Source organism: Nyctibius grandis, chromosome 3, assembly GCF_013368605.1.
Source record: "Nyctibius grandis isolate bNycGra1 chromosome 3, bNycGra1.pri, whole genome shotgun sequence".
NCBI lineage: Eukaryota > Metazoa > Chordata > Aves > Nyctibiiformes > Nyctibiidae > Nyctibius > Nyctibius grandis.
The window spans coordinates 88,220,902-88,234,054 of record NC_090660.1 but is presented as its reverse complement, the minus strand read 5'-3'; the positions used below and the strand labels follow the sequence as shown (position 1 = coordinate 88,234,054).

Genomic DNA, 13,153 nt, shown 5'->3' with positions numbered 1-13,153 from the left:
TTCTAGCTGTGAGATGTGTAAAGTGTTCGTAATAAGGAATAACTGCCTGTCTTTGGGCAGTTAATTAGTCACTGTCATCCCTGCCCAAAACAAAGAAAAAGAAAAAACTACTTGAAGAAAAAATAATTAATCTAATAAGGTTTTACTTCGGAGTCTTGCTGAGTGTTTTTGTCTAATTTTTTAAATAATGAAACTATGCAGTTAGATAGAAGAACTGGGATACCACACCAGTATGGGAATATGTCGGCCACAGGACTGAAGTTTAATAAAGACCAATGAATTCAATGTATCGCTTAGCTCACAGAGTAAGGCACATATCTATGTATGTCCATGATACTCATGAGCATGCGCAACTGTCCCCTGCAGACAACTGGGAAGAAGGATTTAATGACGGAAAAATACTGTCAACAGCACAATCAGACTCAATGGAAAATATTCTCAGTCACCTGTTCTTTGCACTTTTCATTCTCTAAGTACTTTAAAACATCTTCCCATTTAAACATTTGGTTTTCTTGAAGACTAATTAAATGCATTATTTTTCAGTTTCTCGTAACACTAACTTGCTTGGAAGCAGACGTTTTCCACGTCTCTTCGCTAGCAAAAAGACCAGTGTGACAGGTGGGTATTTGCTTAAATGACCTTAGAGCAGTCTGACTGATTACAGCTAACTGGCAGGTACCTGCAATTTTTTGCTTGCAATACAGTTGTCCCTGGAGGAAAGATGTCTCCTGTTGTACCTGCATAGCAAGACAGATGTCTCTAATTATCATTTTGGTGGTGTTAAGATAACACATCCCTTTGCCTGCCTAAAATACAGATATTAAGTTCAGTTTCCTAACTGCCAAATGTCTGGTGTGCTCATGTTTTCTGTTGGACAGGGAGGAGTTTGTGCAATCTAGCTTTCTGAGTGACAGCCGGTTCCCCAGACTACAGTCAAATTAAATTTTCTATTTGTCATGGCACAAAAAGTAGTAGTATTAAAATGTAAAAGAGATGCTTTCCAACTTCCATTTTCTGCACATAGAGCTTATGTTTCATAGAATGATTTTGGTTGGAAAGGACCTTTAAGATCATAGAGTCCAACCATTAACCTAATACTACCAAGTCCACCACTAAACCGTGTGCCTAAGCACCACATCTACTAGTCTTTTAAAATACCTCCAGGGATGGTGACTCCACCACTTCCCTGGGCAGCCTGTTCCAATGCTTGATAACCCTTTTGGGGAAGAAATTTTTCCTGATATCCAATCTAAACCTCACCTGGCGCTGATGTAGCCGATACAGGCAAACAATACAAGCAGGCATTGAGTAAGCCTTCCTAGGGAAAGCATGCCGATGCATGATTAAACTACAGTCTCTGGGGCAGTAAATGTAATTTAATCATTATAGTGAATTAGAAAAAAAAAAAAGAGAATTGTGTGTATTTCTGATCTTAGCAAAGAACAGGAGCTAGCACAGCGCCGCGAAACACAGGGTAACGAACTAGTCTTCAGGTAATCCCTGTGAAGTACGAGATGGGTGAGCAAGACCCCTCGCAGGCCTCAGCACGGCAGGCAGTAGGCATCGTCGGCTGCCCCGGTCACGCACCGGAGGCGCCGCCCGCCCCAGCCTGGCCGGAGGGCACAGGGCAGCCGGGCACACGGCACCCACACCCGGGCAGCGCCTGGCGCCTTCCCCACGCAGAGCGTTGCGGCAAGCATCACCGGGCGGGGCAGGCAGCCATGCAGCCCCACACGCTGCCCGAGGCCGCCGCGCCCCAGGCCTCGGAGGGCGGGAGGCCGCGGCAGGCCCCACCCCTGCCCCGCTCCGCGGCGGCGGCCGGGCCCGGCGCAGCTTCCGGGGGAGCCGCTGTCTGTTCGGGGCGGGGGGCGGCCGCGGCGCCATGAAGCTGACGCGGCAGAAGCATGCCAAGAAGAACATGGGCTTCTACAAGCACAACTTCCACTTCCGCGAGCCCTTCCAGGTGCTGCTGGACGGCACCTTCTGCCAGGCCGCGCTCCGCAACAAGATCCAGATCCGGGAGCAGCTGCCCGGGTACCTGGGCGGCGCCGCGCAGCTCTGCACCACCCGGTAAGGCGAGGGGGGCGCCCCACCGCTGCCGGGGGCCGCCGGCAGCCCCAGTGCGCATGCCTGGGGGAAGGGGGGGCTGGAGACCCTGGGCGAGGGAGCCGCAGTGCGCATGCGCCCGAAGGGCCTGACGGCGGGGGCGCGGGGCACAGTGCGCATGCGCGGGGCTGTGGCCGCCGCCCCTCGGCCTGTACTCAGCCCCCGCTGGCGGTGAGGTCGGGGCCGTGGGCTCTGGGCTCGCCTGGTTATGGAGCCGGGGGCCGTCGCTGTGGTGAAGAGGTGGTGGTGTGGGCTGTCGTTATCTTGCGGAAGGACGGGAGCTTCTTTCAGTACCAGCTGGGTTTCCGAAGATGGCAGGAATTGTTGAGGGATGAGGTGGGGTGAGGAGTAACCCTGGTGCGTCAGGGACATCTGGGTCGGCCTCTTCCCGCTCCCAGCGTCTTCGTGTCGAAAGGAGAATAACAGAGCCGAGCTCAGATGGACAGGGAGAGAATTCTTGCTTGTCTGGAGTTTCAGCTTGCCTGTAACAGATTGTTTCCAAGGGAGAACAAGGATGTGCTAGACAAAGGCGTGGAAGTAAAGCATGTATGCCAAATATCCTAAGTTGCCTTGAAGTTGCCTTTGTTTTTACTTGACTTAATATATAGCATATGATAAAATCTCCCTCACTTGGATTTCTGCAATGACAGAATAGCCAGCTGCCCATCATGGAAGCAAGTACTGAAAATGTCAGAAAGATGTATACCCTAGGCTAAAAAAATTAAATCCTGAGCCATCTCACGAAGTATACAGAACTGACCCATACTTCTAAGCAGTAGAAAGTATCAAGTCATGACCTTAGCTGTGAAAGATTTGGGAATCACTTTGATCCAAAATGTATTCCAGTCATGTCTAAATGCCACTTCTTGCTTCCTTCTTTCAGCAATATCTATTGGATCTTTTTGACATGTTTTCACTTAGGGCAGCTGAATAGACTTGTTTTGTCTGCTGTTAGAATGCTGAGTTGGTGAGGCAGCACCTCAGTGGCATGACCAGAGCTTCTCTGAGGGAATGAGCTGGCTCATTGTGAGAGTTTGCAAAAAGAACAGGCTCAAGTCTCCACAAAGACTGTCCACAAAGGCTAAACTTTCTTCTCTGGAAAGAAAAATAGTTTTACTTAATATCTTGCAGTCATTTGGGAGATAATTGTAAACCAAATTAAAGTTTCAAAGAGATTTTTGTCATTCTCACTTCTGATTAATCCGTGTGCTGCCATATCCTTGAAGCTGTATTTCAAGGCCATACGTTCCTACCACTGTCCACATTTAGTAGTAAGGCTCAGTGGCTGAAGTTAGGTTTGACCAACCTGGTCTCCTTCTATGACAAAAGTGACCTGTTTAGTAGACGAGGGCAGGGCTGTGGATGTAGTCTATCTAGACTTCAGTAAGGCATTCGACACTCTCTCCCACAGCATCCTCCTAGACAAACTGGCTGCCCGGGGCTTGGATGGGTGGACTCTTTGATGGGTTAAAAACTGGCTGGATGGCTGAGCCCAGAGAGTGGTGGTGAATGGGGCAAAGTCCAACTGGCGGCCGGTCACTAGCGGTGTTCCCCAGGGCTCAGTTCTGGGGCCGGTGCTGTTCAATATCTTTATAGATGATGTAGACGTAGGGATTGAGTTCACCCTCAGTAAATTTGCAGATGACACCAAGCTGGGTGGGAGTGTCGATCTGCTGGAGGGTAGGAAGGCCCTACAGAGGGATTTGGACAGGTTAGATAGATGGGCCGAGACCAACAGCATGAGGTTCAGCAAGAACAAGTGCCGGGTCTTACACTTTGACCACAACAACCCCATGCAGCGCTACAGGCTGGGGGAAGAGTGGTTAGAAAGCGGCCCTGTGGAAAGAGACCTGGGGGTGCTGATCGACAGCCAGCTAAACATGAGCCAGCAGTGTGCCCAGGTGGCCAAGAAGGCCAATGGCATCCTGGCCTCCATTAGGAATAGTGTAGCCAGCCAGTCTAGGGAATTGATCGTCCCTCTGTACTCGGCACTGGTGAGGCCGCACCTTGAATACTGTGTCCAGTTCTGGACCCCGCACTTCAAGAAAGATGTTGAGGTGTTGGAGCGAGTCCAGAGGAGGGCGACCAAGCTGGTGAAGGGTCTGGAGGGTCTGACCTACGAGGAACGGCTGAGGGAGCTGGGGTTGTTTAGCCTGGAGAAGAGGAGGCTCCGAGGTGACCTTATTGCAGTCTACAACTACCTGAAGGGAGGTTGTAGTGAAGTGGGAGTCAGCCTCTTCTCCCGGGCAACTAGCGATAGGACAAGAGGACATAGCCTCAAGCTTTGCCAGGGGAGGTTCAGGTTGGACATTAGGAAGCATTTCTTTTCAGAAAGGGTTATTAGACATTGGAATGGGCTGCCCAGGGAGGTGGTGGAGTCACCATCTCTGGATGTGTTTAAGAAAAGACTGGACATGGCACTTAGTGCCATGGTCTAGTTGACATGGTGGTGTCAGGGCAATGGTTGGACTCGATGATCCCAGAGGTCTCTTCCAACCTGATTGATTCTGTGATTCTGTTTCATCTCCTGTTCATTTACGAGTATCCCAGCTAGCATTCTCATAGACTGCTATGCTGTCCTGTGTGAATGTCTGCTCTAAGTGCTGCTAAGAGGAGGATATTAGGTTTGCATTTTATTGTGTATTTGTAATGTTGTGGAGCCATAAACTTCCAGATTTTTAATCACTTGGAGAGTCTTTTTTCTTCTCTTGCTTGAGTCAATTGGATTATGATAGCAAGTTTGAAGCAAGGTGATGGACGCCAATACAGAGTTTAACTTGCATGCTGTGATTAATTAGTTTGTGCTAATTCAAGTAATTTTATTTGTTAAGTAGTAGTTCATATGCTAGGTGATATCTGAACGTAAGTATAAGGACTTATTGTCACTGATACTAACTATTTTTAAATCATGGAATATAATTTAACGTTATTACTGGTTAATTGTGTTTGGAACCTAGGAAATCTTGCTGACGTCTTCAGGTGCGCTGCTGCTTTCAGATTACAGGGTGCCATTTACAGATCAGAGAGCCTGAACAACTGGGCACTGCTCGTTCTTAATTAACTCACATCAGTCTTTTGCTGTTGTAAAAAGTGTGTAGTTATTGTCTCATTTAAAAATCACTGTTGGTTTTGGTTTTTAGATGTGTTCTGAAAGAGCTGGAATCATTGGGGAAAGCACTGTATGGAGCAAAATTAATTGCTCAAAGATTTCAAGTTCAAAACTGTTCTCACCACAAGGATCCTGTGAGTGGTTCAGTCTGTTTACTTTCCATGATTGAAGAAGGCAACCCTCATCACTTCTTCATTGCTACACAGGTAAATGCTCATGGGAAACATAACCCCATTTCATTTGAAGCAATCCTTTGATTCCTAGGGATAAGGAAACCTACAGAAACCTTGATTATGAGATTTTTAAATAGCTTGTGGGAATTAATCTTGTAAAACCTTACTCACTCTTAAATGTATTTCGTAATTATGAAGTAGGGAATCTTCCGTCTTACTTGAACAACTAGGTATTTTTACGCTAGCAGGATATTGCTTAGTTTAGCAGAAAGTGTAGAAAATATTCTGACTACCTATTGACATGTAAGAAAACAGCTGATGAATGTTAATCTGCATATTGCTTGTGTGTGCATCCCCTGCCCTGAACTGTTTTGCACAGTAGTCTGAAAAGTGAAATCAAATGTTAAACGACCATATAACTTCAATTTTAAGAAGTTTTGGAGGTTTTAACTAAAGAACAAAAGAACTTGGGTACGAATAAGAAAGGGAGGTTTTTTCTTAGGTCTGTTATTGGGACTCTATATGTAAATGTTATACACTATATATAAAATGGTTTACAGTAAAATTCTGTGTACTTACGTAAGATACAAGGAGTTTAAAATTACTTGTTATAGAAGAAATTACCTTACTTCTTGTGAAGTGGTGTACTACATACCAATGAACTGGGACTTTTTCCTCAAAAAAAAAGCACGTGTGCTTATACATGCGTGAAAAAAGGAAACGTTAATAAATTTTCCATCAGAAGTACAGCTAATCAGAAGGAGAGAAATTGAAAATTAAATTGCTCTGAAAGGCACTACCAGGTATATCTGCTAGATTAAGTTTTTTATCTTTTTCATAAAGTAATTTATCTTCATAGTTTTGTATTGAAAGTAGGTGCATTAGAATTGCAAATATTGTTTGATCTCAAAATATTGACTAACGTATTTAATTTTACAGGACCAGGAGTTAGCAAACAAAGTGAAAAAGAAGGCTGGCATTCCTCTTCTCTTTATTATTCAGAACACTATGGTGCTAGATAAACCTTCTTCTAAATCTTTGGCATTTGTTCAAAAGTTGCAGACAAATCAGCTTGTTCCAGAGCACCAAAAAGAAAGTATTGTGCAGCTTAAGGAAAAAGAAGGACTAGCAAAGCAAGGAGGTGAAAAGAGAAGAAAACGTAAAAGGGCAGGCGGCCCCAATCCTCTCAGCTGTCTGAAGAAGAAAAAGAAGACGACACAGGAGGGTCAGGAGCCTTCTGCTGAAAAGAAGAAAAGAAGAAGAAGAAAGCGAAATAGGGTTAAAGCAGAAGCCGTGCAGTCAGTGCAGAAGAATGAAGAAGAATAAACCCATCTTTGTAAACAACGCAGGACTTGAACATTGTTTGACCTTTGCAAAAAGAAAGATTAATATGCAATCATGTGCAATCAAGTTGTTAATATTAAAACTTATTTTTATGAGGTGGGACTGCTTATTACTGCATCTCAACATTTGCAGGTGATTGTCCTAGTAATTTATTTTGGTGTTTAGTAATGGGGTTTGTGACAAAATATTTAGGAACCCTCATGTTTCATTATTCTCTCCAGCATCTTGATTCCTGCCAGGGAATTCACATAATCGGTAGCAATTCTTTTAGAAATGCTTCTTGGGTTTCATATGGGTTTTGGTGGGATACTAGACTTCTTTCTAAATCTGTGTCGCTATTCTTACTAAAACTGGTTTTGACAGTATCGTATTTAGCTGTATTGTTTGAATACTTTGCAAAATGACCAGATGCCCTCAAGAAGTCCCTTCCAGCCTGAATTACTCTTCAGACTCCATGTGGACTGCTACGTCTGTTGTTCGTGATCATCATTTATTCAGAAGATCCTGGAGGGCATGTGATTGTGTTGGTATTCCTGATGCTATAATGCCATCTCTAGTGCATCTAGTTTATCTCTGGTTTATTCTTCCTTTTTAAATAGGAAGAATGCAGCTTGGAAATGCTGAATTGTAGTGCTGGCTAGCACCTAATGCCGTCACAGTATAGCACAGCTGTGGAGGAGTCCTGAAATACAGCCAGCTGATAGTGACGGGACTTGGACCCTGTCGCATGTTTCACTGTTGTGTAAGGTTATGAACAGAATAGAGCTGGGTTGGAGGAGGGAGCTGTGAAAAATGTTTTGAGAACCTGCCTTTCTTTCGTAGCTATTTCGTGTACCTTGTGTGTGTGGTGGCATTAGGAGGCAGAAGTGGGTGACTGAGATGACATAAGGCAGGGGTATGCAGATCAGTACATGCTGTGGCATAGGTGTGCTGTGCAGTGTTCCCAGTCACCTCTTACCAGATTTTTACCTTTTCTCAGTGCATTTCTACTTAACCAAGTTGTCATTCTTAAAAGGAAAGCTTTCTGTTTCTTCACCTGCATGGGTTTAAGCCATGTTTTTTAAACAGTCCTTCAACCTATGTATCATACGTTTGCAGAGTAGTTCTCATATGTGCATTATCTGCACAGGTTCTTGAATGGAGTACGTACACAGGTCTAATGTATGATGCTTCCTCTTGGCTTTTCAGATTATGAGGACAGTTGTTTCATGGAGTTTGAGAAACCAGTTTGAGTGATGGGAGTTGGCCAGTCTTAGCAGAAACTGCAGGGTCGTTCCCTAGAATCTGCAGAGATTTCCCTCCGGGCAGCGCAGGAGAGGTGCATCGAAGTGCTCTGTGCTTGCAGCGTGGTACCCCTGGTCGAAGCTGTTCCTTGCAGCGCAGCTCTTGGGAGTGCAGTGTGCCTTTATTGTTCCATGTGAGAGGCCATGTGCGCCTTGGGAACTGGCCATGCGAGATGAAAGCAGCAAGGAAGGGTGCTATACTCTAGGTGAAAGCGTTAATTAAAAATTAAAACCAGCCACGCTCATCGTGGTATTGTTCCTACGTTGATTGCTAATAGTGAGTCTTGAGGAGAAATTTAATAACTCCCAGAAATTCCTTAATGCAGCCTATTTGTTTAATGTGTATCACCTTTCTCAAGCTGTAATATTCCCTTCTCCTTCACTTACTTGGGCACAGTGCCATATTAATGTAGTTTTGCTTCCCATTCCCCCTTAAATATTGCTTGTATTTCTTCCCCTCCCCAAACCCACTGCTGTAAGTAAAGCTTGGAGCAGCCAGCAGAGAGGGTTCATCTTCAAAATCTCATTCCAAGTCAAAAGTATATTAAAACCCGGTAACTTTACTATAAATACTGTTTTTAAAAATTGAGCAGAAAACACACACAAATTATTTACAATAGTCCCTTTCAGTGCTATTGAAACACAAAGCTTAAATACACCTTTCTTGAAGACTATAGACAGACAAAAACTTAATTTCTGAAAAAAAAATATTTAAACAGTCCTCTCATGACTCCCACCTTAAGGAATTTAAAACAACATTTATCTGTGTCTTCTTAGTATTTTGTTAGCGCAAACTGAGTCATGGTGTTGCCATTGGGAAGAACTGGAATGGAAAGGGAGTGAGCTCTTCAGAGAAAAGCTGTAAAATGTGTCTGCAGCATTGCTGCAGCTCTCCTCCAGCCAGGGAAATAACTTGCCTTTCAGTTTTGGAGGAGAGCTCTGCCCAGGCAGCAAACAGAGGCAATCAGACCGTGTGCTGTCACCATTTTGAAATTGGGGGGGGAAAAAAACCCAGCCTAGTTTCCAAGTAAAACAAGTCCACCAGGCCAGAGCTGGGAGGCTGTATTTGTATCATTAAATTGGTAATGTTAGGAGCAGCCTGTGGCACCATACACGGGCTGGCTCTGTCCAGGACGGGCTCTCGTAGTGCCCACCAGTGCGGCTGCCTGCGGATGGCCCCACGCGGATGCTCTCTGGCTGTGCTGCCTCTGGCTGTGCTGCCTCTGCCTGCAAGGATTTGGTGGAGGCTTAGCTGGCCCAGGCTAGAAACCATGCTGGGGTCCCCCTAATGATTCAGCAACGGGGAGCATTCCTAGGTGTGTAAAACACCGCCATGGCAGTACCTGTGGAGCTAACTGCCTTTGTAGGTGTTCAGCTCCGCGCTCTGCCCAAAGCTGTGGTGGCCAGTCCCATTCCCTTATTTATCAGTAAATGGTCTGGAGATCTGGCCACATCTCTAGTACAGACAGGGTTCCCAATATGACTTCTAATAAAGTTTAGGATTGTTTTGCTGCAGCATGTAGGAGGGACTTGTTTTGGTGTTGAAACTACAGAAAGCCAGAGGTAAATTAAAAGGAGATAGAGCGAAAACTTTGGGGCTATTGATTTCCTCTTTTCTCAGGCAGGATAAATACATTCCCTGAATCCTATGCAGTACCTCACTAAATCTTTTTTTAAACAAGAGGGAAATAACTGACATTGTACAGTACAATGTATGCTACGTGTGCAGAGTAATGGAAGAAGAAAGCAATAATGCTTCAGCCACAGTCTACAGGGCATTAATGCTGAATTTAGGACAGAGTCTCATCTACCAGCGGCAGAAGGTATTTACCCAGACTGCCTGCCAATTCAATTGGCTGGATTTATACGTTGGTGTGATCCGGTATTGTACAGTAAATCACTCCCTGAGCATCTGTTAACGACACTAAATAGATGAGTTAATTAGAAGCTTCTGGAACCTGGGATGTTTATGAATCATTAAAGTAAATATGAATATGGTATGACTTGAAGAATAAATACATTCTGGTGCTGAAAGGAAAATAGGTTGTCCACAGCAGTCCTGCTCGTTTGTTTTCACCTATACTGATAACGGTGTGAATGACTTCTCAATCAGCTTTAGAGAGTTCCTGGAGTTTCTTGAACATGTTCTGTCAGATACAAGATGAAGAACGTCGGTACAATACCATTATTGATGCTCATTGCATCTTTCATACAGAAGTTTCACAAGCAGTATACAATACTGTATATTTCATACATCTGTGTGGGTGTAATATGTCACACAGGGAACAGCCGGAGACAGGGGGAATGAACAAATAAGAGCCCCAGCAGGTGTTACCATTTACAATTTCAGGGAGAAAGATTGCAATGTACTGAGAGAGAATGACAGAAAGCAAAAGTTTTCATATCCAGAGAGTCAGGAGTGAGACAGAGAGTGTACCTTGTGATTTAGGAATGGCCTAACTAATGCCAGGAGAGGAGTGATGTATTTCTGGTAATTATTATGTCTGTGCACTCTGAGCCCCAGATTTGTCTCAGAGAGCTCAGCTGTCTGCTCACGGAAGCAGTCATTTTGCAAAAGTTGCTTTGGCTTGTTACAGAAGAGGCAGGCTGGGTTCTCGCGGGGGGACTTATTTTCTGATTTCTTCTCCTGCCGTTGAGAGGGAGAGCATGCAGCTGCGCTCTGTGTGTGGATACAGGGAAACAACAAAGCTGTTAACAAGGGTCCAGTCAAAACCAACCCAGAGCTGAGAGCTGGGAGGAAGAAAAGTAGATCAGTTAGTGGGATTTCAAAGAAACCAAGGAAGAGAGAAAAATATATATGAGGGTTTCTGGGTGTTAACGGGAAGAAAGAATTGGTCAGTAGCAAAAGGTGTGTCAGAAATAGCTTAGCTGTCCAGGAGAGTAGGGAACAGAGTAATAAACCACAAACAGAAAAAAATAAATTTTCTAATTCCCTTAAGAAAACTTCCATTGCCCTTTCTGACTCAGTTTCTGCCTTTTCAAAACAAGGAACTGGACTGACTAACCCACTCACAGATCCTGCATCGATAGCCCAAGACTTCCCACAGAATGGAGGTCTCATGATGCCAAACACTCCTTCTCTTTATGGTTTTTCAATATTACACACTTTGCAGCGTTGGCAGGTTTGCAGCCAAATCCTTCTTCTGAGAGCTCGCCTGACATTGCATGTGGCTCGCTGCCCGGCATGCAGATCTTACATCCAGGAGCAACCTTATTCATGTCATTATTGATAGGGTGAATCCATGTAGTTAATTGCTCCTGAGGGTACTCGCAGCGATAGCCTGGGATAGACTGAGGCTCTTCTGGCTGTGGAAATCATGACCCAAAGCATGGTACTTTTTTTTTTTAAGTCTAATCTCCTTCCAGGAGCTCAGTAGGGGACTTCAAAGTTTCTTGTTGCAGTCTTGACTTCTACTTGATCCAGGATGATCTTTTTGCCATGTTCTTTCCTCTGGGGCCAAAGATGCTACTGATTTGACTCTTTGGGGTGGTTACTCTTTCCGACTGTCTTGGAGAAACACTGAGGAAATTTTTCACTTTGTGAATTGACACCCATTTCAACAGGCACATTTTCAGGAAAAATGAAGAGAGCAGTTTTCTAGAATTCCTGGCTCCCTCTTTCCACCCCTAACCTCTCTATCAGCTCCCAAGAATACAAGCAGGGCAGTTCCAGGATGGTCCAAAAATCTGTCTAGCCAAGTATCACGCCTCCAGTAGTGGCTGAAAGCTGTTCCTCAGGAATAGGATGAAAATAGACAAAACATTTTTCTGGTACTTTCCAATTTTCAGACAATTTGTTATGGAGTTCCTGATCCAGGAGAAACATTTTGTTTTTAACAACACACAATGAATTTCTGTTTCACTAATTTGACCACTCTCTCCTTGAGACCATGTAAACTTTAAGCCTCTCATTTTCTGTGGTAAGGAGTTGCGCAATTTAAATACATCTTTTTCACGTGTCTGTTTTGAATGTAGGACGTACCAGCTAGCTCTTGTAATGGACGAAAGTTTAAGCAGTCGTTCCTTAGTCATCCTTCCCATGCCACTCGTGACTGCACAGACCTCTGTAATATTTCCACTCATTCATCTCTTTTACAGGTTGAAGTGTCTTCTGCAGCACCTAACAGCAGCATCTAACAACAGGAAAGCAGATTTCAACTTATTCAAGCCCACTTGAGAAGACCAGAATGATTCTACTTTCTGCTGGATGTTCTTCAAGGAAGAGCATGGACAAGAAGAGTCTTGTGAGAAAAGGCGCAGGACAGGAACTCTGTATTCAGCTCTTGGTTTGCCACCCACTCCCCGAGTGCCTGAGCTGAATGTCATTGCCCTTGGACATGTCTTGGCTTCTCGCCTGTGAAATGATGGTGTAAATATTTGCCTGAGTTCCCAAGCTCTTCAGAGGTTGGGATCACTGTATGCACAAGTCAACTGGCTACTGCAGTGACACTATTGTAAGAGCCTAGTCTTTGCCCAATACACAATAAATCCTAAATAAAACTCAGCCATACACTAGACTTACGGTTGTAACCTCATACCCTAAAATTAAGATGTAAATGATAATTTTAATAGAATAGAATCATAGAACAGCCCAGGTTGGAAGGGACCTCAAAAGATTATCTGGTCCAACCTTTCATGGAAAAGGGAGCCTAGATGAGATTATCTAGCACTCTGTTCAATCACAGCTGAAAACCTCCAGCGATGGGGACTCTACCACATCTCTGGGGAGGTTGTTCCACTGAATGGTTGTTCCCACTGCAAAAAATTTTTCTTATGTTGATATGAAACCTCTGTCAGTGCAGCTTGTTCCTGTTGCCCCTTGTTTTCTCCCTGTGGTTCCTTGTGAAGAGGGAGTCTCTGACCTCTTTGTAGCCAGCCTTTAAATATGGAATACAGTGATAAGGTCCCCCCTGAGCCTTCTCCAGAGAGAAAAGACATAACTCTTTCAGTCTTTCCCCATAGGACAGGTTCTCCAGCCGTTTGATAATCTTTGTGGCCCTCCTTTGTACCCTCCCAGTCTCCACATCTTTCTTGAATTGTGGGGGCCAGAACTAGACACAGTACTCCACATGTGGCCTGACAAGCACTGAGTAGAGTGGGATGATCACATCTCTACC

General features: G+C 44.6%; 1 protein-coding gene across 1 annotated transcript; it reads left to right on the top strand.

The window, feature by feature from the left end:
- The first annotated feature begins 1,799 nt into the window (after positions 1-1,799).
- Positions 1,800-12,553, top strand: UTP23 (UTP23 small subunit processome component). Its single transcript, XM_068396893.1, has 4 exons — positions 1,800-2,070; positions 5,247-5,421; positions 6,328-6,864; positions 12,135-12,553. The coding sequence occupies exons 1-3, from the start codon at positions 1,883-1,885 to the stop codon at positions 6,712-6,714; spliced, it is 750 nt and encodes a 249-aa protein (XP_068252994.1). The 5' UTR covers positions 1,800-1,882; the 3' UTR covers positions 6,715-6,864; positions 12,135-12,553.
- The last annotated feature ends 600 nt before the right edge of the window (positions 12,554-13,153 follow it).